Source organism: Siphateles boraxobius, unplaced genomic scaffold, assembly GCF_051911475.1.
Source record: "Siphateles boraxobius isolate OS27281-9 unplaced genomic scaffold, OSU_SipBor_1 1, whole genome shotgun sequence".
Taxonomy (NCBI): Eukaryota; Metazoa; Chordata; class Actinopteri; order Cypriniformes; family Leuciscidae; genus Siphateles; species Siphateles boraxobius.
This window is the reverse complement of record NW_027508699.1, coordinates 9,980,025-10,007,818: the sequence shown is the minus strand read 5'-3', so window position 1 is coordinate 10,007,818 and position 27,794 is coordinate 9,980,025. Positions and strand designations below refer to the sequence as shown.

The 27,794-nt window shown below is 39.6% G+C and overlaps 1 protein-coding gene across 1 annotated transcript; it reads right to left on the bottom strand.

The window, feature by feature from the left end:
• Window positions 1–3,533: 3,533 nt before the first annotated feature.
• On the bottom strand, window positions 3,534–17,895 carry LOC143710916 (phospholipid scramblase 1). The gene is made up of 10 exons (XM_077202194.1): window positions 17,446–17,895; window positions 12,352–12,390; window positions 12,151–12,234; window positions 11,986–12,056; window positions 11,001–11,043; window positions 9,350–9,570; window positions 7,366–7,527; window positions 7,094–7,255; window positions 6,919–6,970; window positions 3,534–6,818 (listed from the first exon to the last, which is right to left on the bottom strand). Exons 2-9 carry the CDS (start codon window positions 12,365–12,367, stop codon window positions 6,941–6,943), a joined length of 789 nt encoding a protein of 262 aa, XP_077058309.1. The 5' UTR covers window positions 12,368–12,390; window positions 17,446–17,895; the 3' UTR covers window positions 3,534–6,818; window positions 6,919–6,940.
• Between the last annotated feature and the right edge of the window lie 9,899 nt (window positions 17,896–27,794).

Below are 27,794 nucleotides of genomic sequence, written 5' to 3'. Positions count from 1 at the left end.
TTTGGCACTTTCTCCTAGAACACGACCAAGTGAGCCGACACACAGCCGCAATTGACCCGATTGCACTGGCACCTAGGTGTTTTTGTCTAGTATGCTGACACCAGCATTAATGTTTTAGAGCAAAATTTCAAGACACTGAAAAAAACCTTTTATTCAACACTGTTTCCTCAATCTGTCCTGCAGAACCTAAAGGGGTCTTGGGTACAGACTGTGAAACGACCTGCTCAAACGGAATTCTGGACGTTTTGAGAATAGTTATCCTGACATAGTTTGCTCAAACACACTCTCACTCTCAAATATTTATGCTCAAACTGTATGAATTTTAAATAAAATGTCACTCATCGTGCATTAACCAAACACTCTTTAGCACAAACCCAAAATGCTAACCCAGGTCTGAGAAGAGCACTTAAAGTGAATCATTTGGAATAGTTCTTTACAAAGTTTTTATGTAAGTATTAATCTGACATGGTTCCAACCCTATATAATGAGACAACATAACTATTTTACCGGTTAGCGATTTCCTGTCAATTTTTTTACAATTTGATTTCTATGAAAATCTATGTGAAATGTTTTCTATGAAATGTTTTCACAAGGGCAATTTGGCCAAATGCATTTCAAATCAGCAGACTGTCTGAAAAGTGAAATGCTGGAGTTAGCCAGAACTGACAAAAAAAATTTACAGATGAAGCTATAATTCACTAACTTGCATGGTCAGTCAAAAATTGGTATGGGTTTCTATATGCATCGGTTTTCACTCATTGACCAAAGGCAGTATATTATTATGCAATGTTTGGCTAGCAGCCATTAGCCTGCAGATCTCTTCTGTGTTTACCCAATGAATCTTAGCAGAGCTGAACATATCCAGTACCTGGTTATTGGGAAAACTATAAGGTTGCAGCTCACTCTGTGGTCAATAAACGAGTAGGCCTCTATCACTCATGGCCTCTTAACAAGCCCCCTTCTATGAACTGGCTGCATCATTCTGTCCCTCTCTACTGGCAGTAGGTGTGTGCTATTAAATGCTGTAGTGTTAGGATGACAGGTACTGTATGTCACTCACCTGTGACTAATAATAGGTGTGTGTCTGAGTATCACTCCGCTTGTCTGTATTTGACCATTTCAGACAGACTCCATATAATAGTAGGGATTTTTAAGGAACTCTTTCTGGAGGTTACATCGTTTTGCCAGTAGGTGGTGATAAGTGGCTGTCTTTATGAGTAAGTCATTGAATCATTCATTCAAATTTATTCAAAATGGTGATTCATTCAAGGAATGAAACAAGTCACTCAACACATTCTTATGGCAGTTCTTAACTATTTATCTAAGTTTTTGGACAATCTGTTTACGCCCCACAGACAGTTAGGTTCAGTGGTGGGGATAGGGGTAGACTGCTTCGTGTTATTTTTTCTTTCTTAAATTTGTACATTTAAGTATGAATCGCATCGTACAAATGCTTACAAAATCTTAAAATAGTAAGTAGAGATGTACTTACTAAATGTAAACTTTTTTGATATTAACTCAAATTAACATTAACAGGATTTCACGAGTACACACTTACATAATTAGATAAAGTAAAGGATATGTGTATTTGGCATGTTGTCAGAGGGGAGGGCTCAGTGAACTCCCCCCATCCCAGGTTTGGGATAGGACCAGTAAGTGAGGAGATAGGGTGGTGGAGGGATATTGGAAAACTGTCATAGAACAGCAGTAAAAACTGCTGTATATATACTTCCTGATGTTAATTGAGTAGACTGGACGAGCTACTACCATGACAATTAGATTAATTATCTGAACGTGCTTTTCCCGAACTTTGTAACTTTCTAAAACATCATATAAAAAAGCATCACGTTCTTCTAAAACAAAGCATTTCCCTCAAATAAGTGTGTGGGGAAGATCTTTCTTCACAAACAAGCATTTCTGCTTTATCATTGAACATCAAACTGGTAATTTTTAATATAAATATTTTTGATGATATTAACATTAACTGGATATGAAAAGCTCACAATCAATCAGCATTTCCCTCAAATAAGTGTGTGGTGGGGTAAATCTTTCACAAACAAAAGCCATTCTGCCTCATCATTGGGCATTAAAGAGAGGCGCTTTTAACATTAAGTGATATGGCACTGATATGGCACCTGACGCACAGAAGCCAGTGGCACACGTCGCTATATGCTTTGTTGCACATCCGGTCTTCACTGGCATGTGCCAGGGAATAGTGTCACTGACATTGTCGTGAAACACTGACACTGACACTGAGTTGTGGAACATGTCACTGTATGTTGTGACACCTCCAGTAGTGACTGACAGATGAGTTGAGCAGCTCTACTTACATATATAAATAACCTCTGGTATTACAAAGCATCCAGTGGCACATGCCACTCAAATACAGATGTGCCAAAAACTGACAATTTGTTTTAAATTATATATCTAATCTTACCTACTTTAATGTGTGTGGAATTAAAGTAGTCATGTAAAGTAGTCAATGTCTAATAGTAGACTTGAATAGTCATGGCACGTTGGCTTCTAAGGTGTGAAGTAATGAAACTAGTTTTGTCACCCAATTCAAAGTAATTCCACTCAAGAGATCTTTTAAGAGACATCTTTAAGAGACTTGCTCCTGCGATATTTTTTAAATATTTATTTTTAAGCTTTTAACTTTATGAAAGCTTACAGCATTAATTCTTAATAAATATTGATTCTAAACATTATTTGAGCCATAAAGTTGCCATAGTCGTTGCTATATACAAGGCATGGCAACAAAGTTTAAACTTTTTTTAAAACACATATTGTTTATATCTGATGTCTATTTAATGGATTGGCCTCATTCACTTCGACTGTAAGTGCCTCACTTTTTTTTTTTTAATAAGAAGAGACTACTTAAAAGTCATTTTTGTGGTAATCAACGTGCTGCAAGAGCTGTTGATTGAGTTTAACTTGTATTAAACCTGGAATATTTCTTAAGTTTACTTAGAATCAAGATATCATAGTTCATGGATGAAAACTCTTTGGTTACTAACTAATAATTGTAACAACTAGCTACACCACTGTCAGTAATATGCCTATAATTTAAATCAGAAGATGCAACTGATTCGCCCACCTCGTTCTGTGAAGGGATTAAATGCTCTCAGTGTACAGAGGTTGAGTAAGTGTTTAATGCCACTGAACAACAGTGGATTGTGGCTGTATGCGAACGGTGGTGACTTGTGGGTGGAGCTGCATGAGGTGAGGCCTTTGGCTGCTGTCACAGACACATCAGAGCACAACATCAATCAAGCCCTTTCATTAGAGGCTGTCTAGGTCTCTCTGCGCCTCCATCAGCAGATGAGTCCTCCATTATTGATCAAACCAAATACATCCGGCAGCCCAGCTACCACTATTTCTCCCAGCTTGGAAGTTTACAAGCCTTCTCCAGAGCAGGAGGTTTTCTTCCTCAAAGACGGCGAATTGACTTTTAATGGTGTACACTGGACTAAAAATAAATAAATTACAAAAGAATCAGCTCAAATAGCCCCCCCAAAAAAATAATAATAATATAGAGTTGAAAATACCATTATTTATTGTGTTAACTGATAGAATTTCAGAGACATTAGACATTAAATATCGTTTACAAAACAAGAAATAGTCACCCTGTAAAATTTTGCAATTTGATATACAGATAGTCGCAAATACAACAAAGTCACACGAGAAATAGTCACATTGTGAGATATAATGTTCAACATACAAGAAACCGTCACATCGCTAGATATAAAGTCACATTGTGATTTAAAATCACAAATACAAGAAATAAAGTAGCACTGTAAGATATGCAGCTGTAGTCAGAATTATTGGCACCCATGGATAATAGGATCAAAATGGCTGTAAAAACAAATTTGCATTGTTTATCCTTTTTACCTTTCTTTTAAAAAATTCCGAAAGACATAACCTTTCATTGAAGTTAGAGAATATTGAAATTGGAGGGGAAATCACATAATGAAATAAATGTTTTTTTTTTCTCTAAAACACGTTTATTGGCACATTAATTATTGGTAAAATATATAGGGAAATATCTCTGAAGCATATTCCTATTAATATTTACATTTTTTAGTGCGACAGGGTGACTAGGAACATGAAATTGTGACTTCTTGTTTCACAGGAGTTTAAATATGAGGAAACACAAATGCCATATTCCCTTAATCATCCATCATCACAATGAGTAAAACCAAAGAATATAGTTCTGATGTGCAGGAAAAGATTGTTGAGCATCACAAAATAGAAAATAGCTAAAGCATTGAAAATTCCCATTTACACCATCAGGGGATTAATTAAGAAGTTTCAATCAACTAAAGATTTTACGAATATGCCAGGAAGAGGATGTGTGCCTCTATTGTCTTAATGCACGGCGAGGAGGAAAACAAACTCCAGCATATTCAGTTGGACTTCAGTTCAGTTCAGACTGGAACTTCAATAGGGACTGGATTCTATAGTCAGATGAAACAAACAAAAAAGAGCTTTTTGAAAAAAACCTATTCGATGAGTTTAGTGGACGCAGGGATAAAAAGTATGCCATGCCCACAGTTAAATAAACTGCTAGATCTTTAATGTTTTTTTGTTTTTTGTTTTTTGCTGGAGGTCCAGGACATCTTGTTCAGATACATGGTATCATGGATTTTAGCAAATACCAACAGATAAAAAACCAAAACCTGACTGCCTCTGCTAGAAATCTTATAATGGGCAGTGGTTGGATCTTCCATCAGGACAACGATCCAAAAACATCAAAATCAACACAAAAATGTGTCACTGAGCACAAAATGAAGCTTCTGCCATGACCGTCCCAGTCCCCTAAACTGAACCCTATAGAAAATGAGTGGGCTGAACTGAAGAGAAGAAGCACCAACATGAACTTGTGGATCTGAAGGATCAGGAGAGATTCTGTATGAGGAATGGTCTCTGATCTCTTGTCAGGTGTTCTCCAAACTCATCAGGCATTGTACAGGAGGAGAAAACTCAGAGCTGTTATATTGGCAATAGGAGGTTGCAAAAAGTATTTAATTGAAGGGTGCCAATAATTGTGGCGAAAAGCATTTATTTCATAATGAGATTTTCCCCCCACTTTCAATTCTTTTACTTCAAAGAAAGGTTCAATTTGTGCTTCTTTTTTTATTAAAGATCAAAACATTGTAACAGACATCTTTTATCATATTTACCAGGGGTGCGAATAATTCTGACCAAAACTGTAGTCGCAAATACAAGAAATAGTCACATTACACATTTTTAGATATGAAATCGTAAGAAATAAAGTCGCATTGTGAGATATAAAGTTGCAAATACAAGAAATAGTCACTTCTTATCTTGGCTCTTTACACGTCTTAAGAACAGAATAATAGTTTACTGTTTACTGCATACAGCACAGTATGCACTGTAACTGATGATATTGGCAATAGTGTAGAGGGGAAAGTTTAAGATGACATGCTCCGGTCTTCAAAGGGTTTAGAGTAATGCAGGCAGACAGGAATAATGCATTTAACGTATTTTACTGTCAATAAATTTCAGTCCTTTCAGTGTGTCTGTTTTGGATCTTATAATAATACGTGATATAGAACACATTATGCAATGAAATACATTGCACACAGCAAAATGCTATGCTGTGGTATCCAATTATTACTTCAGAAATAAATATGAGTAAAAAAACAGATTTCAGGTTCATTCGCCACACTGGAAATAGAAAGTCACGTGCATTGCATTATGGAATATGGTTTCCCACAAAGTGTACTCTGATTGTATACTCACATTTAGGCACATTTGGGGAATTCTATGCATGCAGAAAATTTGCATACAGTGAGCAGCATATACACTGCACAAACAGTACAATTAAATTGTAGCGTACTATTATGAACATAGTACATTTTTCTAAAACTAAAAGGTGAATTTCGAGGGGTCCTTCTCATTTATTTCTAAAGCTTAGTTGCAACTCTGAAAATAATTTATTTTAGTGAAAAGTCTGCAGATGAACATCTATTTTCCAGGATATGACTAAGGACTTTTTTTAAGGATAATTTGCTTCCTCATGGAGTATAAATGAGGTGTTGTTGCTGAACAACGTTAAAACTTGAATAATAGGTAAGCAAAGGTAAAAAAGTAAAAGTGGTATTCATTATCTAATGCCTCCTTAACTTCCAAGAAGGCATAATGAGGAATTTAAGAGCACTTTGGGGAAAAGGCAGTAAGTGCTAAATGAAACTGTGGATGTTATTTAGAATACTAATTACACAGTTCTATTTATTATATGCTTATTTCAGCTGCTTTTTACAATATCAAATGTTTTAATATAAAATGCAATACCAGTGATCAGTTATGCATAGACTGTAAATAGGGGTACTCTTAAATAGCTATTTCTACCTGATTTAGTGATGTTACATTTTTTTTTTACATGATTACTTTATTTAGATATTACCCCTTTTCCACTGTAGAATAGATGAAATTTTGTCTTCAAAAAAAAAGAAAAAAAGAAGAGCAATGGCCAAAGAACTGACTAAAAAACTAATACCAAGAGCAACAATTATCATTAATTTTGCTTGCTACAAGCGTGTTTATATTGTGTAAAAATGCCTTAAAGTTTTAAAGGAAGTTAATTGTTTAGCAAAACCTTCCATTAAGCAGGTATTTGATGCTGAAAACATCTTAACATTATAGAAAAGGGAATTGCTGTCACCTAGTGGTGACTCAAGAACATTAATAAAATACTATATAATGTATTGTGCATAGTAATGTGTAAAATATAATTGTAAGCTAAGTGATCCACATTTGAATCCATGTTCAGAATAAGGAGTTCAAAATTCAACCTGAAATATTAATTGAAAGACTATAGTTAGAATCACGTGTTGACAAATCATGCTGTGGACATTTTTAAAATACTCCCATATGCAATATAAGTTTACTTACGTGACATCCAGAAAACTATCATTTATTTACTGTGTTCAAAGAACATGAAGTCCTACAAGAGAAAAACAATATCAGATTATTCACTATGCTGAAACAAAGAGCCTATAGAGGAAGTTTAGAAAACTGGTCTAACAAGAAACATGGCGATATGCGATAATGCCTTATTTCTGCTTACTATGAGAAAACATGCTCCAAAAAGAACAGCTTTAATCTTCACATCCAGATCCATAGGAAAAGAGATTCCAAAATTGTCTGCGTCAGTGAAAGCTTCTCTCATCATACCACTCCACTGTTTAGAGATTCTGCCCACCTTTGTTGACTCATCCATTGACAAAACCTGTTTAGATGCAAATAAATAACTATTTATGATCATGCAAAATGGCACAAGAACATGTTAACACAAAAGACCAAACTATCATCAATGTTTCGGTCTTATATGGTTCATACATCAAAGTTCACATCAGAGCAGCATCTGCAGGAGCAGAACGGCCCCACGATCTTCAGAACTTCTTCTCTTTTCTCATTTTGTATGGTAAACTTGGGAATAAATGGATGCCAATTCTGGATCACGTATCCAATCGGGTTGCCTGGTGGAGACTGGATTTCAAGCTATGAGGCAGACAAAGGACACATCAGCAATGATTGGAGCAGTTTAGGCATAACTATAATTAAAATATAGTGGATCTTTCATATTATTCACAACTAATAGGTGGCGTTTAAGCTGTTAATTCAATCACAGACATGACAATTGATGGTGGCATTGCTGTGTACCCATCATGCAACACATCAGTCCGGCAATAGTCAAGGTGATTTGAAAATTTAACAGATAACTTCCTCATTTTATATGTTAAACATGACATGCATAGACTGGCTGTTGATTCAGCAATGTTGTAAAAACATGTAAGAGTGTCCATGAGTGTTCAAAAATATTAAGTAAGAAGTACATTTTACACATATATCAAATTATTAACGGTATCATAAAATCATTATACAAATTTTTTTTTTGGTAAGTCGTACCACATGATATTTTACAACTCAACCTGAACTAACCTTTCTGTGTCATAAAAAGGTTGAATTATCTGATATTTTATAAGACTTTGGCTCTTTTTATTTTATTGACCTTGTCACAGTCTTTATGGGTTTTCACTCTGAGGTCCTTTCCTGTTATTTTTTGTTTTTGTTTTTTTCTCTGCACATTGGTCTCACCACATAACTTTGATTTGGTGGACAATGTATTCAATATTTCAATCATTTAATTATTTTAATGAGGCTTTTTTTCCTCCTTCTTCAGTTGTATCACCTTTATTCATGGCTGGCCCAACAGGGGGAATGTGGAAATAGATTTTAATGATGAAATAAAATAGACATTTTAAAAAAAATTACCAAGTGCATAGGTTTTCTAGCTTTAATATTAAGCTACTATAGCAACATTTTAGTTAAGGACAGTCTGAGACTATATAGTCACTTTATTGTCGTTTTATTGTTTTTCACCACTTGTTGCAGATCAGGCTGATCTAACTTACCATACAATTATGCATCTGTTAAATGGATCACAATGTTTTATAGTAAAGCAGATGTAATTAATTACTTTTAGTTTCCTTTTTTTATTTTCCTCTTTGTTTTATGTAATATTATACGATGCTCTGACATCTGCATTTGCTCAGTAGCTTTTAGTTTAATTGCTGTAGTAGTGACAGGTTTACAGTCCGACAAATACTTGAATGGGCCGCATATGTTATTGTTCTAGCTGGAGATACTTTGCGTCACATCAGCTCCTTTTGTTATTTCAGATGCTCTGCCCTGATCTTATTTTATTTTATTTTTCAAATCATTTATTTTATTTGAAATAAATGCATTTCATTCAGCAACGACACATTCAATCATTCAATTGATAAATAGTGACAGTAAAGACATTTTTAATGTTACAGAATAAAATATCAGAAAAAATATAGTTTAAATTAATAATAATAAATGTTTCTTGAGCAGCAAATCAGCATATTAGAATGATCTCTGAAGGATCATGTGACACTGAAGACTGGAGTAATGATGCTGAAATTATGCTTTTGACATCACAAGAATAAAATTAAATTTGACAATATATTCAAATAGAAAGTTATTTTCAATTCAAATATTGATGTTTACACTATATTTTTTAATAAATATAGCCTTGGTGAGCATCAGACTTTTCAAAAATCTTGCCAACCCCAAACTTTTGAACTGTATATTGTTAAAGGGTTTTATCTAAAACATCATCTTCTTTTTTTTCTACAGGAAATTGCACGATACTAGTTCATGAATCACTGCTTCTGTGGTTTGAACCAACAGTCTTTCACCAACCAGCCTATATTTTTAACCACTAAACCTGACATTCTAATCAAAGGCTTTGAAACCTGAATAAACTAATTACTTAATGAACATAAATGTGTTTTACCTCTTGCAGACAACAGGGGCAGCAGCAGCTTCCACACTTCAAAGGGCGTGTGAGCGTCATCACTTCCTGTCCCAAGTTATCCTGAACATGTATGACAAATGAGCGCAATGGCCCACAGAACTGTCTGTTACAGCAGTCGTTTTCCTCAGCCGCATAGAACACCTGTTGCCCCATGCTGTTCTTCACCATGTACTTATTATTGGTCTCCCAGCCCAATATAGCTGTGATATGAATCAATAACACAATAAAAACAAAATTATAAAACAAAAGACCTGTGTATGTTAAGTTAAGTGCACTGCATTAACTGACCCATCTGTAAGCCCCGCCTTAAAAAGGTTACTACCAATCCTACCTCGGCAACTGTTGCCATATGCCATATTATTAGACAAACTTTTTTTGAATAGAATTCTATGCAAGTCCTGTGTGTTTCGATTGTTTAATATTACAGATTACTGTAATAATAATAATACAGATTCATATTACAGAAGTTTTATAAGCAAAAATAATATAAAACATTGTTACTGGGCCTTTTATCACCTTATAAATATATAATATTACACCTGAATAAATAAATTTAAATTATAAATAAAAATTAAAAATAAAAACGAGATATGTACATTCTCTGAAGAAAATGTGAGTGGTGCTTGTCATGGCAATACTCTGCACTGTGGTTAGTAGGAAGTAGCTAGGGTATTGCTAGGGGGTTCTGGCTGGTTGCTAGGGCATTGCTATGTGCCTGATAGGCAATTTCTAGGGTGTTGCTACGCAGCTGATAAGGTGTTCTTGGTGGTTGATATGGCATTTATAAGCATTGCTATGTTGTTCTGGGTTGTTGTCAGGGTGTTGCTTGGTAGTTGCTATTGTGTTTTGAGTATTTACTAGGGTACTGCTATGTGGTTGCAAAGATATGCCCATACGGTTGCTAGGGTGCTGTAAATTGTTGTTAGGATGTGACTAGATAGTGACTAGATTTTTAAAGACTATTTGCCAGTCTGATTCCAAAAACAAACACTGCGATTCTACAATGTTCTGGTACCGAGATATGGCTGGCTCATTTAACTATACGGTTGCTAGAGTGTTTTAAATCAGTGTTTCTCAACTGATGGGTCGCAAGACTGTTCTGAGTGGGTTAACGAAAAAGTGGACTGCAGCTTAATGATCATGGGAAAATGAGGGTCCCATGGCCAAACCAGTTGAGAACCACTGCTCTAAATGGTTGCCAGGGTATTTAAAAACTACTTGAGATATTTAAAACTACTTGCCAGTCTGATTCCAAACATCCTACCACCTTATCTATATGATGTTCCAATTCAAAGATATCACTCTCATCTTTTTTTAGTGGAAGTCTATGAGATGGTTGCTAGGGTGCTGTAACTGGTTGATAGGGCATGGCTATAAAGTTGTCATATGTCTACTTCTTGCTTGATAGGCCGAGTCAATTTTTTATGAAAACGTTTATTTTACTGAAAATCATATTGTTCATGTTAATTTCCAGTTCATTCCTATGGGATGTTGTGTAAAGCTTATATGATCAAGCAGAAGAAACCAAGGGGGCGGGGCTTAAAGAAAGGTAATAGGCCTTAAATTTAAACACATTCAAAATATTCAAAGTAATATCAGTGACCAACTACAACAAACATCATAATATTACCTTCAGCTAGCTCAACTTTCTGCTTCACAAGAAGTTGATCAATCTGTGTTGTAAAAAGGGAATAAATGTTGAAAACCATCTTTTACATTTACATAATCATTTCAAAGCCACAAAACTAATGCAAGCTTAGTCACCACGTCCTGAGAAGCAGTGGCGGCTGGTGGGTTTTAAAATAGAGGAGACACACAATTTTAGCTGTCGGATTTTTAACTACTTTAAATGGCTTTTTTTTGGGTCACTTATATACCTGAGTATTTATAGAAAACGACACAGACATCAAGACTATATAAATATAAGTTCACTCACCTAGTCCTAGCCTATCACCTGAAGCAAAAATCCATCCTTCTGTCCTTTTAAATGTTAAAAGAGCACGTCGTTTAGTAAATCTGATTGCTGCAGCCTATATCCAACTTAGGCATGTGGTCTTCTTTTATTTTTATTTTAGCTGTTGTTTGAATGGTAGTTCAGTAAATTTGTTTGCATCAAATCAATTGAATCAAATATTCAATATCTCTACTCTCCATAATTACATCAGCGGTAGCAGTTCAAACTAATATCACGTAATTTACGTCTTGTCGATGATTGGTTGATATACAAGGGAGCCTAGCCTCATCTGCCGTGTTACTTTTCTCAACACTAATCGCTGAAAGTGAAAATCTAAATGGTGATTGGCAAAACATTTTATACCAACGGAGGCACACGTCTCCGGCTATGGATTTGCCTCCCCCTCCCTTTCTCTATCCCCTCAGACTCACGTTTCACAGATTCGGCACATTCTGGGAAGAAGCGCGCGGTGGTTACACTTACAGAGGTGAAGTTACAAACAAGAAATACACATTCTGAGACACAACATTTTGGGTAGGCTTTGCCTTCCTTGCCTCCCCTGATGAGCCGCCACTGCTGAAAAGATATCTTATGCAAGAAAAAAAACATCAGTGTCTTCAGTGTCATACAGAGCTGTTAATTCGCAGTATTGAAGCTCTACCTGGGTCAGGTACTCCAGTCCTGGTGGACAGCCTTCGGGTCTCTGTGGAACCGGCATCATTGGCACTTGACCTTGCGAAAGAAAGAACATGACTTCTTAAACATCAGGATCTAAAAAAGGGGAGATTTAATTTTGCAAAATTAAATTTTTCATAAATTCCCTTACCCTGGCCTGGTATGGCTGGTCCCTGGCTATAAGGAGAGGTGGAATGAATTGCATTTTTCTGTGGTTGGAGGTCAATGGGGTAACCTAGTTTAAAGAGTATCAAAGAGCAGGATGTTTCTTTCAGTTATGTACTGTATAACAGCAATTTAACACAATGCTGTCAGGATCAGGTTACTGATGATAAGGTTTTGACACACTTACCATTATTTGTTGCCATGGCGGGCAGCTGCAAATTACTCTCTGCAAACATGCAAACCAGAAAAGCAAGTTAAGCAAATATTTTCCTGTATGTTTTTTCCATGCATTGTGAGGAATGGAATTTCGTCAGCCTAAAGGTGATGATATATACGGCAACTTTCTGAGCAATGTTACAGGGCAATCTTGCCGAGCAATTGTTGCTTGGGCACTTTCCCATTGAAAATGGGCAATCAATTTCTATCTGGATAATTTAGATTGGTCGTGGGCCTTTGTGTCTCATCTGGTTGCCCGTTGACACCAATATTGGCCAGCAACATTGCTCAAAAAGTTGCCCTGTGTATCATCACCATAACAGAGTTTTTAAATAGCCAAAGGTGGAAAGTCCAGGGGTCAGAAAGTAAAAGTCCTGCCATAAGTTTATTCCACCCATGAACTCAGCAAGCTGATCTCACTAATTAGTTCTACCTACTGGCTGAAAAACTGCCCCTGCAGACCAAAGTGCTGTACAATCAGCAGCATAAAAACAAACAACACATAAAAACAACATGCAACGTACTAATACAGATACTAGCCAGCCCAACCTCTCAAAAGATAAAGACAAGAAATTATTTTTAACACAAGCTTTAAATACATTTAAAGAGGTGATCTCTCTTAGATCAAGAGGCATACTATTCCAAAGCCTCGGACCCGCAACAGCAAAGGCCTGATCACATTTTAACTTTAAATGAGATCGAGGGATAGAAAGCAATGACTTAATATTTGATTTTAAAGACCTAGGTGCTTGATGAAGAGCAATAAGCTCAGATACATAAACAGGAGCTATCCCATGCACTGCTTTAAAAACATACAGAGGATTTTTATATTTTATCCTGAAATCAACTGGTAGCCATCTGAGAGAAGCTAAAATAGGAGATTTGTGCTGCCGCATTCTGAACTATTTGCAAGCGTGATATAGTGGTCTGACAGGACCCCACATACAAAACATTGCAATAGACAAGACGGGACAGAACAAAGGCATTAATAACCTTTTCTAAATCTTTTCTCAACACAATAGGCTTTAAACGTGCAATAGTCCTAATCTGGAAAAAGCAACCCTTAACCACAGCATTAATCTGCTTATCAAATTTCAGCTCTGGGTCAAACACAACACCTTAATTTTTTACTTGGTCATCGCAATAGTCTGACCATGTGCCAAAGTATGTTGCAATATCAAAGCATCCTCTGGCAGGGCCAAAAAGCATAATCTCAGTTTTACTTTGGTTTAACTGAACCAAATTATGGGTCATCCAGCCTCCTCCAGACATGTATGGTTGGGGTAAAAATGGTAAGACATGTCATATTTTTAAAAAATCAAACCCAGGGGCAACATTTACAAAGAAATTAAAATGGGGCCAATAACAGAACCCTGAGGAACCCCACAAGTGACAGGCACTGTTGTTGAAACAAAGTTACCATACTTCACTGAGAATGCTCTCTATCAGTAAGATAAGACTTGAGTCACTTTAAAACTGTCCCACGTATTCCAACCAATTGGGATAACCGCTTTATGAGAATCACATGGTCTATTCTATTGTATCAAAAGCCGCACTCAAGTCCAATAAAATCAGAGCTGCAGCATTACCTGCATCTCGGATTAAACGAAGGTCATTGACATTCTGTATTATCTGATTCTGTATTATAACCTGCCCTAAAATCGGACTGAAATTTGTCTAAATTGAACCACAGTTGCAGAATTCGAACCACATGTAGTCAGATTTTGTGATAATTCAAAAGCAAGAGGTTTGTAACATCAGTTGTACCACTTTTAAAATTGTACTAATTGTTATAAACTGCAGCTTTTGTACATAGAAAAAACATCACACCATAATGCATTCATACAGAAAAAAAACACAAATAGTTAATGTGGTAACCAATCGATTGCTAATGCGCGCCACATAGGCCTCTAATCTCTCACGGAGGAGCCCCGGAAGAATAAAAGTAGGAATGATGACAGTGGAGGACGAGAGAGGACCAGGCCTGGACTTTACGTTGTGTTTTGTTTATGTTTGTGCGGCAGTCGTCCATGAGGAGCTGCCGCTTTACTTTTGTTTTGTCATTGTTTATTTTTATCTTAATGGGATAGTTCACCCAAAAATAAAAATTACCCCATGATTTACTCACCCTCAAGCCATCCTAGGTGTATACTTTCTTATTTCAGACAAACACAATTAAAGATATCAAAAAATATATATATCCTGGCTAATCCAAGCTTTATAATAGAGTTAAGATTTTGAAGCCCAAAAAAGTGCATCAATCCATAATAAACGTATTCGACACGTCTAGTTATTTACGTTTTTAAGGGGTTTAAATATTTTTCTTACACAAACGCATCACTTCTCTTCACAGGGTTTCTGCAGGTATCTTCAAATTAAATGTAATGCTTTTTAATGCCTTTTTAATGGCATTTTTAAAAATGTTAAAATCAGCATTGTTTATCCTTTTGATCTTTCATTCAAAAAATTTGTAAAAATCGAACCTTTCATTAAAGTAAAAGAATTTAAAGTGGGGGGTAAATCACATTATGAAATATATGTTTTTCTCCTGTAGTGTTACAAATTTATTCAACAGTATTTTAACTGAGAAAGTTCAAACAAGTGTTTACCATCTTGAGGCATAGATGATGAAATTTTTGTTACTTCTATCTTATCAGGTATGAGGAATCTCCGGAAAAGGCTGACTTCTGTCTTTTATTTACCTGCTTAGCATTCAGGGGCTCTGAGTTACACTGTCATACTAATGTGATCAGGTTTGAGGAATCTCCAGGAACAGGCTTTTATTTACATGCTTTGTTTCTCTATGATAATGCAGGTCTGCGGAATCTCAGAGAACAGGCTTTTATTTACATGCTTTGTTTCAGAGGCTCTGAGTTACACTGACATGCTGATCTTAAATCAAGTAAGACTTGGGTAAGATTTTGGATGAAGCAGACTTCAGCAAATAAAGAATCCTGCTTAAAAGATACCCCCAAGTCTCCTGGTCTTTGCTTCTGAGTTTTTTTCTACACTTAAGAAGAAAAAAGTTCACAACACTCCAAAACAAGTTTTGTTTTGGAGTGGCCACAAATATTGGCACCCTTTTATTAAATACTTTTTGCATTCTCTTTTTGCCAAGATAACAGCTCTGAGTCTTCTCCTATTCTCCTTCCCCCACTCATTTTCTATAGGGTTCAGGTCAGGTAACTGGGACAACTCATGACAGAAGCTTAATTGTGTGCTCCGTAACACATTTTTGTGTTGATTTTGAGGTTTGTTTTGGATCGTTGTTCTGATGGAAGATCCGACCAGAGCCCATTATAAGATTTCTAGCAAAGGTGGTCAGGTTTAGATTTTTTATCTGTTGGTATTTGCTAGAATCCATGATGCCAAGTATCTGAACAAGAAGTCCAGGACCTCCAGCAAAAAAATAGGCCCACAACATATAAGAGCCAGCGGTATATTTAACCGTGGGTATGGGGTACCTTTCACCCCTGTTAGCACAAAACCCATCTGGTGGCTTTGCTGCCAAAAAGCTCTTTTTTTGTTTCATCTGACCATAGAATCCAGTCCGTATTGAAGATCCAGTCATCTCTGACAACTGAATATACTGGAGTTTTTGGACGAGCGAGGAGGTTTTTTTTTTTTTTTTTAAACCCTGCCAAACAACATGTGGGGATGTAGGGGTTGTTTGGTTTTTGTTTTATAGGCTTTCTGAACCCAAGACTCAACTAATCTCTAGAATTCTCCATCTGTAATACTTGAAGAGTCTTTGGCCACTCAAACTTTCCTCCTCACCGTGCATTAAGACAATATAGGCACACGTCCTCTTCCTGGCAGATTCGTAACATCTTTATTTGATTGAAAATTCTTAATTATTGCCCTGATGGTCAAAATTGGGATTTTCAGTTATTTAGCTATTTTCTTACAGCCACTTTGTATTTTGTGATGCTCAACAATCTTTTCCTGCACATCAGAACTATATTCTTTAATTTTACTCATTGTGATGATGGATGATTAAGGGAATTTCGCCTTTGTGTTTCCTCATATTTAAACTCCTGTGAAACAAGAAGTCATAGCTAGAGAATTTCATGTTCCTAGTCACCCTGGTGTGCTAAAAAAAAGGTAAATATTAATGGGAATATACTATACAATTCTTATATTTCATAATATGATCCCCCCATAATAATTCATAATACTTGTTTAATGGCATCTTTTTTATGAATGAAGGTCAGTCTCACTGATACTAATACAGATATTGATGCCTTTTCACAGTGAACATTTAAGGACACAAAATATTACCAAATAATCAATCAGTTATCTGCATTATTAATAGACCTTACTAGATTGCTAAATGAGCCATATCATCTACAATCCTTTTGAATACCTTAATCCATATTTTTAACAGTATCATTATGTGATTAATAAAAAACTAATTGATCATTTATGCAGTAACACTTTACAATAAGTTTTCAATTGTTGACATTAGTTAATAGATGAGCTAAGAATGAACAATAATAGGTTACCTTATCTTCGGCATTTATTAATATTAGTTAATGTTAATCTCTACATTTTATCTGTTAGCAAGTTAATGAATTAAGAACCAACATGACAATTTGTATTAACTAACATTAACAAAGATTAATAAATGTTGTAAAAAAAATATAGTGCTCATTGTTAATGTATGTTACTTAATGAATTACCTTATGTTAAAATGAGACCTTGTTGTAAAGTGTTACCATTTGTACTATAATTTCTAGTCAGTGCTACTCTATAATACCACAAGACTTTCAGTATTTTGGCTGAATATAGTTGAAGTGAAGAAAAGGCATAATTAGCGTAGGCTACATAAAAATCACATGACAATAATTCCAGAGGGACTACTGTAACAGATGTGCGTGCAGTGCAGTTACTTTACGGATCTATTTCTACCTGATTTAACCGTTTAATATTCTACATTTGTTAGTTTGTAACCTAGTCTGATTGATTCGAATTTAATTGGATTAAACAGGTTAGCGTACCTGACAATTCGTGTTTTTTTACCGTGTAGCCTATGCTGCATCATGAATTTCACATGCCAACTCACCTTTTTATCAAAGAGAAGTAGGCCTACTGTGGATGTTGATGCCGTAGATTTGTTTTATTCCTCAATTAGATTTTTTCCCGAAAACCCACTCTAAGAGAGGTAGGATATTTTAATTAATATAAATAATAATAATGTTTTAATGAGAGACAAGCACTGTTTTCTCTTCGCTCTTTATCTTCCTCCCACACTGCTCACGAGTTTCCTTTCCAGGAAACAGTCCGCTGCTTATGGTCGCGAACACACCCCTTACAAACAAACGAAACAGACTGACAAAAAAAATCTCTTCATGACCATTTTACCGTGACAAGTCTTGGCATTTCTCAGATCCTCTTAGGTTACCTTGCATTATTCGTTTGACTCGATTTCGAAATTTCCAGATGTAAAAATACCCCTTTGATAAATCTCTCTGTTAGATTCCCGTTTCGTTTCCTTGGAAAAAAAATTACTATCATGACTTGCAATCTCAGTCCATCCATAATTAACAGGAAACCCCTTAGCAATTCAAAGTTAAAGGAAACGTTTTATATTGTAAAAACATAGAACTAAATGAAGTTGTTGTTGTTGTTGTTGTTGTTGTTGTTTTGCCATTTATTGTATTGTATTCACATTAACGCTTTATATATATATTTTTGAGGCTATATTTACACATCATAACTTCCTCTCATGAGAAGAGCACTTTAAAGCTGGTTCTTATTACCATATTTTATATTATATATATCATAAAACAGTTTTAAAAAATATCAAAATATAAGTGATCTTAAAGACCACCCTCAAAACAAATGTTGGTCAATGAAGTTAAGGCAGAATGCAATCACAGAAATACAATGACAGACACAAAGTTACATATTGTAATAACTTGTAGTTATTCAATATAGTGTGGGACTGACCGGAACTAAGCTATGCTATTTCACTTTTACTTTGCTAATTACTAACACGAGATATAAACACTCGTGTCCCATACACCGCACGACCGGGAGTGTTTCAGCAGGTGAAGCAATGGTAAAATAAACCAGCAGGAGGCAGCACTGTTGTCTTTCTCCTCTTTTTATTTTAAACATAGAACGAACGCACAGGCAAGGCCCTATCGCCAAGTCGCTCCTTTACACATCTCTCTCCATGACGGTGAGAGACACATTATTACACAACAAAGCAGTAAATGAACCAAGAACACCTAACCTTACTTGAACATAAACACACATAACTTTACTATCACAAAAACTCAACGATCTTGCTATAATAACACATAAATCAACTCCCAACAAACAATTACCCATAATGCACCCAGCTGCTAGTGCTGAGTGCCGGGTCATTACAATAGCCCCCTCCCAAGAGGGTTAGTGTCCCCACAACCCTAATCTCCCACAACAAAATCCAACAAATGTCCCGGCCGGCGTCGAACACGCTTCGGCCTCCCTGGTGTTCTACCCCCAGCGCCAGGCTCAGCCCTGAGTCCCTTATTGTCTGTTGCGACGCTGGGAGTGGATTTCGGGGAGCCTCTCTGGCTTCCATCAGTCTTTTGCTCTGGGACCAGTGGGTGGTACGGTGCCAATCGGTCCTTATGAAGCACCACCCGTCTACCCTGTCCAGGCATTCGGACCCGGAAGACCACCTCCGAAATTTTGTCCAAAATCTCCCCAGGTCCCTCCCAATGATGAGTCAGTTTGGGTGACAACCCCCGCTTCCTCTGGGGGCAGAACACCCACACTCTGTCCCCTGGCCCAATCGTAGGCCCGTGGGCCCGGGCGTCGTATGCCCGCTTCTGGCAGGCTCCAGCGTCCCCCAGAGCCTCCCTGGCCATTTGATGGACCGTGCTCAGACGTTCCTTCAATTTCCTGAAGTAATCCAATTCTGGCCCACCAGCAATCTCCGGCTCGGGGGGCGAACACCAAGTCCACCTGCGTGCGGAGCTCCCTCCCAAACATCAGCGCCGCCGGTGTGCACTGACTCGACTCTTGCACAGCTGTCCTATATGCCCACAGGACCAGAGGCAGATGCTGGTCCCAGTCTCTCTGCTGCTGGCTGGTCAAGATGGCAAGTTGGGTGGCCAGGGTGCGGTTGAACCGCTCAACTAATCCATCGCTTTGCGGGTGGAGGGGAGTGGTTCTTGTCTTCTTCACCCCCAATCGCTGGCACACCTCACTGAACAATCGGCTCTCAAAGTTACGCCCCTGGTCACTGTGAAGTTCATCCGGCACCCCAAACCGGGCAAACATCTCGACCACTAGTCGCTGCGCTGTAGTGGAAGCACTCTGATCTGGCACCGCATATGCCTCCGGCCACTTTGTAAAATAGTCCATAGCGACCAGGACAAAACGGTTGCCGGAATCTGTGGTGGGAAATGGACCCAAGATGTCCACCCCGATCCTCTCCATAGGCGCCCCGACTAGGTACTGCTGTAATGGCGCATGAGAACGTTGGCTGGGTCCCTTCTGTGCCGTGCAAGTATCACAGCAATGAACGTACAGCTCTGTATCCTGCCGACATCCCGGCCAGTAGAAACGTTGCCGCAGCCGCCGCACTGTCTTGGAGTTTCCAAAATGGCCGGCTCCAGCTGCCCCATGAACCCAACGGAGGACCTCCGGCCGCAGAGCATGGGGAACCAGGAGTTGCAGACGGTCTTCCTGGCGACTGCAGTACCGACATTCGTCAACAAAGCATGGACGTCTGGAGAGGGCGTCAGCGTTAGCATGCTGCCGCCCTGGTCGGTGCTGAATCTCAAAGTCGTATTCCTGAAGGATCTCCAGCCACCTTGCCACCTGACCCTCTGGTTGGCGGAAATTCAGCATCCAAGTGAGGCTAGCGTGGTCTGTCCTCAGTGTGAACCTGGTGCCCAGGAGATAGGGCCTGAAGTGACGGACGGCCAGGACCACGGCTAGCAACTCCCGCCGGGTGACGCAGTAATTTCTTTCTGTGCGACTGAGGCTGCAACTATAGTAGGCCACTACTCGCTCTCCACTCTCCCCCCTCTGGGATAGTACGGCCCCAGCCCCCACGTTACTGGCATCAGTGTCCACAAGGAACGGTTGGTTGGGATCAGGGTAGGCCAGAACAGGAGCGTCGATGAGAGCCGCTTTTAGCTGTCGAAAAGCCGCAGCGCAATCCTCAGACCACCCAAAACGCCGGCCCTTGTTTGTCAGCTGATGTAAGGGGCTGGCAATGGTTGCAAAGTCTCTGACGAACCTCCTGTAATAGGAGGCCAGGCCCAGGAAGCTCCGCAGCTCAGTGAGGTTGGTTGGTGGGGGCCAGTCCCTCACCGCGGCCACCTTTGTTGGGTCCGTAGCCACCCCGCTCCCACTGACCGCGTGTCCCAGGAACTGCGTCTGGCGGGTGAGCATGCTGCACTTGGCTGGGTTCAACCGCAACCCAGCGCTACGGATGGCCATCAGGACCTCCCGTAAGTTGTGGACAGCCTGGTCAAAGTCTCTGGCATGAACCAACAGATCGTCCAAGTAAACCACACAGCAGGTGCGGGGAATGTCTTTTAGGACCCTCTCCATCAGCCTCTCAAAGGTTGCTGGGGCATTACATACTCCAAAGGGCATCACCTTAAACTACCACAGTCCTTGCCCTATTGTAAATGCAGTTTTGGGCGGGCCTCTGTCGCCAGCTCCACTTGCCAATACCCACTGCGCAAGTCCCAAGAGCTGAACCAACAGGATCCAGCTACATAATCCAATGCATCGTCAATGCGCGGTAGTGGGTATGAGTCCTTGGGGGTGACTGCATTTAGTCGCCGAATGTCCACGCAAGGGCGCCACGCCCCCGTTTTCTTCCGCACCATGACCATGGGTGCAGCCCAGGGACTGTCCGAGGGCTCAATAATGCCGTTAGCTGCCATTTCTCGGATCATTTCTTCAGCAGCCTGGCGCTTGGCGAGAGGCAGTCTATGGGGGCGCAAGCGAATGGGAGCAGCGGGGCCAGTGTCGATGTGATGCTGCACCAGAGCTGTTCTGGTACAGTCCTTCTCACAGGCTGCAAAAATGTCCACAAAGTCTCCCAATAGGTGTTGTAACTGCTCCTGCTGCGGCGTGCTCAGATGCTCACTGCTTCGCCGCCCCAACTCCTCAACAGCAACAACAGTTTCCGGTGATGGGGGGGCGGATGGAGCGTGCGGTGGTAGTGGCTGAGATGCACTGGTCTGAGCTGCAATACTCCCCCGGGGCTCCCCCTGAGTCTCTGCAGCTCTCGTGTGGCGGTTGGGAGTCAGAGCTTTTCCATGATGGCTCCGGCCCAATCGGAGCGGCACTGTCTCGTTACTTAGGCATAGGGCGGCCCCCGGCACGTCGACACGTGCTCCCCAGTGGGCTAACAAGTCCAAGCCAACAATGCAGTCATCTCTGATATCGGCGAGCCAGAACTCATGCCTCGTTTGGCTCATCCCCACCACCACAGACAACAGCTTCTTTCCAGGCATTACTGTCCTTTCACCCATGACGGTGAGCAGTTCGGTATTGATGGGGGTCCAGTCCTCCGGAAGAGGACCGGCCGTTCCTGCCAACAGTCCTTTTCGCAGCAAGCAAATGGTGGACCCCGTATCCACCAGGGCGCTGCAGGGCTGCCCGTCAACAACACAGTCCAGGTACAGTCCTCTGGCAAACCCGCAGCGCCCCACAGTAGGGCACTCGTTGTGGAGGGGTGCTGAATAACGGGGTGAGGGTCCCCTCACTTCCTCACTCCGAGGTCGTTTCCCGGGGGTGACATTGCCCGGGGCCGGGGGCTCGGGACAGGGCAGTACCTGGCGAAATGCCCGGGTTCTCCGCAACGGTAGAAGCGGTCAAGCCTCATCCTCCGTCGCGGGGTCTGTGCTGGTTGAACCCGGTTGACCTCCTCCTCAGATCGGACCCCATCCACCTCCCGTTCGGCGGCTCTCGTCAGATGACGCTGGAGTGGAGATTGACCTGTTGCCGGCCCAGCCTGTAGCACCTCCTCAGCTCTCTCAGCCTCTCTCAGCGCCTCACTTAGATCTCGGGGTGACAATAGGCGGACATGGTTTTGGAGGGCCGAAATCAGTGACTGAAACATGGAATTAGCTTCTCCGATCCCACGTGTTCAGTGTCTATTTCCTGCACAAATGTGGATAAGCTATAACAGTTAAACATGTCTGCTGTGGACTATAGCTCTGGATTGATAATATTAATTTCTAGATTTTAATCTGTATTGATATGTTTTTTTAAATCTAAAATCTTTTAGTCTGTGCTGTTTTCTGTTGATTTTATTATGAAATTCAGACAATAAGTGTCGTTTCAGCGCTCATCTTTAATCAGAAGGTATGTTGTAAGATACATTACATGAGACAGGTTTCATTTTGGTAGCTTGTAATCGCTCCGTCATAGCCACGGGAACATATTTTATCGGGGAGTGCTGGCGGCGATGCCCTCAAGATTTTCCTATGGGGTTTTTCAATATGAGTAAAATAAAGCCTGTGGTAAACATAACTTGACGAAACTTTGAGGTTACTTTGAGTTTTGAAAGCGAACGCTTTAATAAGTAACTAGATAATGCAGTTTGGGGTGTGATAGTGTGTGCTGTTAATGTTGTAGAACAAAATGTTAGAACAAAACAACAAGTTAAGTTTAGCAGAGGCTTTATTTTACTCGTACATTGAAAAGCCCCATTATAAAAAATCTCGAAGGAACCAGTGGCAAATTAGTCTTTCGGGTTTACTTTCATGAGCAATCATGTATTTACGAGCTTGCAGCGGGAATCTCTAATGCGGGGGACACAATTAACAACTTTCTGAAACATTCCAAGACTGAACTGAGCACACTTACAGACTTTCCAACGATTGCAGCAGATTTTAAACACAGAATGTGAACACAGACTGAACGCAACTGTCTCTGACTCGCTTGGGCATGATCAGTCATAAGTATCAATTTACATTCATAGTCAGCCTTACAGTCATTAAGTGTGTCCCCGGCTGTAAGTAAGAACGAGAATTTTATAGCTTACTGGCTACTGTACATCGGTCTACCACAGCGTCCTTTGGGATTTCTAATGGTGAGTGTCCACTGGCGTGGAGCGAACGAAGCTGAGCGAGCATTTTCAGCTCATTCCTATGGAAGTTGACCTTCACACTCGCGTGGTGCATTGTGGGATTGACAGCGGACCGGAGAAAGAGAGAGCGGCAAAAGGTTGGGCAGCCAATCGCTGTGAGGTTCTGGTAGTGATGCCTGTTTAAACCATATGTATACGTAGATGCCACATCCGATCGCTTAAAGACAAATGTTTACTTTCCATGAGAGAAAGTAACCATGAGAGAACCAAGTGAGAACGATATGTTTAAAGCTGGCAGGCTTACGTACATCGGCCTACCGAAGCAGAGCTAGCATTTTCAGTTCATTCCTATGGAAGTTGAGCTTCACACTCACATGGCCAAGAGCGGCAAAAGGTTGGGCAGTTTTTGATTTTATGCAAATATCAATCAAAAAACACAGGCAGCAGCCAATCGCTGTGACGTTCGGGTAGTGACGCCTGTCTTGAGCATTTAAAAATGGATGTAGATGTCACATTCCATCCAGACACGTCGGTGGGCCCGCCATCTTGGAACGGTCAGCATGTCGTCACTCACTGTAAGAATCAATGATGCAACAACATGGCACAGCTTCTGATTGTGAAATGCAGAGATTTAAATTCCTGAAGATATGGGATAACCTTATGTTGGTTTCTGTTTTTAACTCAATATTACAGGATTTTACTATGGTTTTTACTGTTTTTATTTTTACTATGATAACTTTTAAATGTAATGTTAGCTGACACCCTAGTCTTGTATTACCAGTAGTTAGTTTAGCAAAATCATCTGCTGAAGTGCATTGCAGATATAGATATTCATGCATGCGTCTAACTATGGTTGCAGACGTATACAGTCAACTTGCTCTAGATTGTTGACGGACCGGGTTTGACCGTTCCAATATGGCAGACGGCTAACCTATAGGGGCCCTTATAAACAGCTGGTAATGAGGCATCTATATATGTATATAGCTCTGGAGTTTATGTTGGATTTAGCACATAAATCATGTTGTTTTCACATTGGACACTTTGCAGACCTGTTGGGAAATGTACTGTATAAAATACCTGCCGTGTAAAAACAACACTAAAACACTTCCCCAAATCTTAAAGCAGAGCTGAACAGGAGTGAATATACATATATCGCACAATGCAGCGCCATGACACAGTATTAGATGGTGTGGGGAAGTGATTGAAAAAACAATAATATAATTGGTGCACTTATGACATAAACATCTTTGACAAGCGAAATAGCATTCATATAATCAGCTCTGATAAGCGGATTATTATTTACCATCATGAGTGTTAAATACAATAGATTGCCTAACAGGGGCAGGCAGCTTTCCTCTGGAGCTCCGTCAATATAAACCAAGCGAACCGTGAAGTGAATGTTGTTTGCTTAAGCACATAAGAGACAGGCAGCAAAAAGAGCCCACTCAAGTCTTGCATGAAACTGTAGGCGTTAACAAACACTTTATCAGCTATACCACCTAGTCTTAACCACTCCCTGAGCAGGGGTGTGGTCACAAGTCTCTCAGCCATCCAATGACAGCTCATTAAACTTCTGTTGCACAGACAAAACTTGCAGCACAAAAGAAGGGATTTCAAGGTTATAGCAAAAATATTCTGCGAAGACCATCCCGCTGCTAAGAAAATGTTCTGAATAGACATACCCTTTACACAAGCCCAAGATGAAGCCAAACTCCTAGTGGAGTTGGAGCTAACAACTATAGGACAGTCTACCTCTTATATCATAAGCCAAGTGGATGGCTTCCACTATCTTTCCAGTACTTAGCTACTTTCCACTACACTTTCTTAGCACCCCCATAGCAAACGAATAGCTGCTCCGACAAACCAAAGGAGCTAGTCTTGTCCACATAAGCACACAGCGCACAAACGGGGTACAGTGGCCGTTTACGCGAACATCCCTCCCTAGCTGGGTCAGGAGAGTCTAATTCGAGAAGTGTTAAAAGGGATTATCTAATATCTGGCTCCCTTACTTCAAGTCAAGTCAAGTCAAGTCAAGTCATCCTCATTTATATAGCGCTTTTAACAATGTAGATTGTTTCAAAGCAGCTTTACAGAGATAAACATATAATTTAAGGTAACAGAGATTGGTTTGGTTTTATAGTGGCTCTTTGAAAAATGTTTTTTCCAGCTAAAGTTAGTTTTGATTGATTCACTTCCGTCTAAATGATCATTTGTTATTAAATTAGGGGCCGCTAAGACGACACCATTCTCTCTAAACAGACTTTAAACGTGAACCTGTGATAGACGCTGATGGCGTTCACATGCGCATTAAGAATTGATTCTATAGTTATGTGCGTTTGAATATATGTGCGCAGGTTTGTAATTCCTTACAAACCATGCCTAAACAAACTACTTGTCTATAAATTTGATGCAGAATTTTTATTTTATCTTATCATTTTGGGTAGGTACGCGAACCGAAAAATTCCACAACGCTTTATCTGTAGAGTGGTATAGGGATCCTCAATAGGGAGAGGCTAGTTGGCACTTCAGCACTGCATTGTCATCAGGTCCAGGCAAAAGTCCTTCGTCAGATCTGGAAACGGCCTGGATCCAGCAGGCTGCGGGAAAACCTCGGGATAAACAAAGACACTAAAATTAGCGTAGATGCCATTCTTCTTATGATGTAACGAGTACATCAGGATTTGAGGGAAGTGTTCCCAGTTCCGGCTGACCTAATCTAAGCAGCCTAATATTGAATTATAGAAGTCTATAGAGTGTTATGTGAATGCTAGGTCAAAGAGATGTGTTTTTAGTCTAGCTTTGAACTGACAGACTGTGTCTGCTTCCCGGACAATGTTAGGAAGATTGTTCCAAAGTTTTGGTGCTAAATAGGAAAAGGATCTACCGCCAGCAGTCGATTTATATATTCTAGGTATTATCAACTGGCCGGAGTGTTGAGATCGCAATAGACGTGAAGGACTATAATGCGTTAAAAGCTCGCTCAAGTACTGGGGAGCTAAACCATTTAGTGCTTTGTAAGTAATCAGCAATATTTTAAAATGTATACGATGTTTAATAGGGAGCCAATGCAGTGTTGACAGAACCGGGCTAATATGGTCGTACTTCCTGGTTCTGGTAAGAACTCTAGCGGCTGCGTTTTGAACTAGCTGTAATTTGTTTATTAAGTGTGCAGGGCAACCACCCAGTAGAGCATTACAATAATCTAGCCTTGATGTCATTAACGCATGAACTAGTTGTTCCGCATTTGTCAATGAGAGCATATGACGTAATTTAGATATATTTTTAAGATGGAAAAATGCGGTTTTACAGACACTAGACACGTTTCATTTTCAAATGAAAGATTGGTATCAAAGAGCACACCCAGGTTCCTAACTGACGACGAAGACTTAACAGAGCAGCCATCAAGTGTTAGACGGTATTCTAGGTTATTCTGTGTGGAAGTTTTTTGTCCAATAATTAGAATCTCTGTTTTTTCAGAATTTAGTAGTAGGAAATTACTAGTCATCCAATTTTTGATATCAACTATGCATTCCGATAATTTTGTGAATTGGTGAGTTTCGTTAGGTTTGGAAGAAATATAGAGCTGAGTATCATCAGCAAAACAGTGAAAGCTAATTCCATGTTTCCTAATGATATCTCCTAAAGGCAGCATGTACAGAGTGAACAGCAGCGGTCCTAGTACTGAGCCTTGTGGTACGCCATACTGAACTTGTGATCGATAAGACATCTCTTCATTTACTGCTACAAACTGATAGCGGTCAGATAAATATGATTTAAACCATGCTAATGCACTTCCACTAATGCCAACATAGTTTTCTAGTCTATTTAAGAGAATGTTGTGGTCAATGTTGTCAAATGCAGATCAAGTAACACTAATAGAGAGATACAACCACGATCGGATGATAAGAGCAAATCATTTGTGACTCTAATGAGAGCAGTCTCAGTACTATGGTGCGGTCTAAATCCTGACTGGAAATCCTCGCAGATACCATTTCTTTTAAGAAAGGAACACAGTTGTGAGGATACTGCCTTTTCTAGTATCTTTGACAGAAAAGGTAGATTTGAGATCGTCCTGTAATTGACTAATTCTGTAGGATCAAGTTGCGTTTTTTTAACAATCGGTTCAATCATAGCCAGCTTAAAGGTTTTTGGTACGTATCCTAGAGACAAAGATGAATTAATGATGTTAAGAAGAGGATCTATGACTTCTGGAAGCATCTCTTTCAATAGTTTAGTCGGTATAGGGTCTAACATACATGTTGTCGATTTAGATGAATTAACGAGTTTGCAAAATTCTTCCTCTCCTATGGCAACAAATGAATCAAATTTTACCTCAGGGAAACTATAATGCACTC

Coding starts and splice junctions, on each gene's coding strand:
- LOC143710916 (XM_077202194.1), bottom strand. Junction 11,044..11,985: donor GACTGGAGTACCTGACCCAG/GTAGAGCTTCAA, acceptor TTTACAACACAG/ATTGATCAACTTCTTGTGAA. Junction 7,528..9,349: donor GCCCCTGTTGTCTGCAAGAG/GTAAAACACATT, acceptor TCTGCCTCATAG/CTTGAAATCCAGTCTCCACC.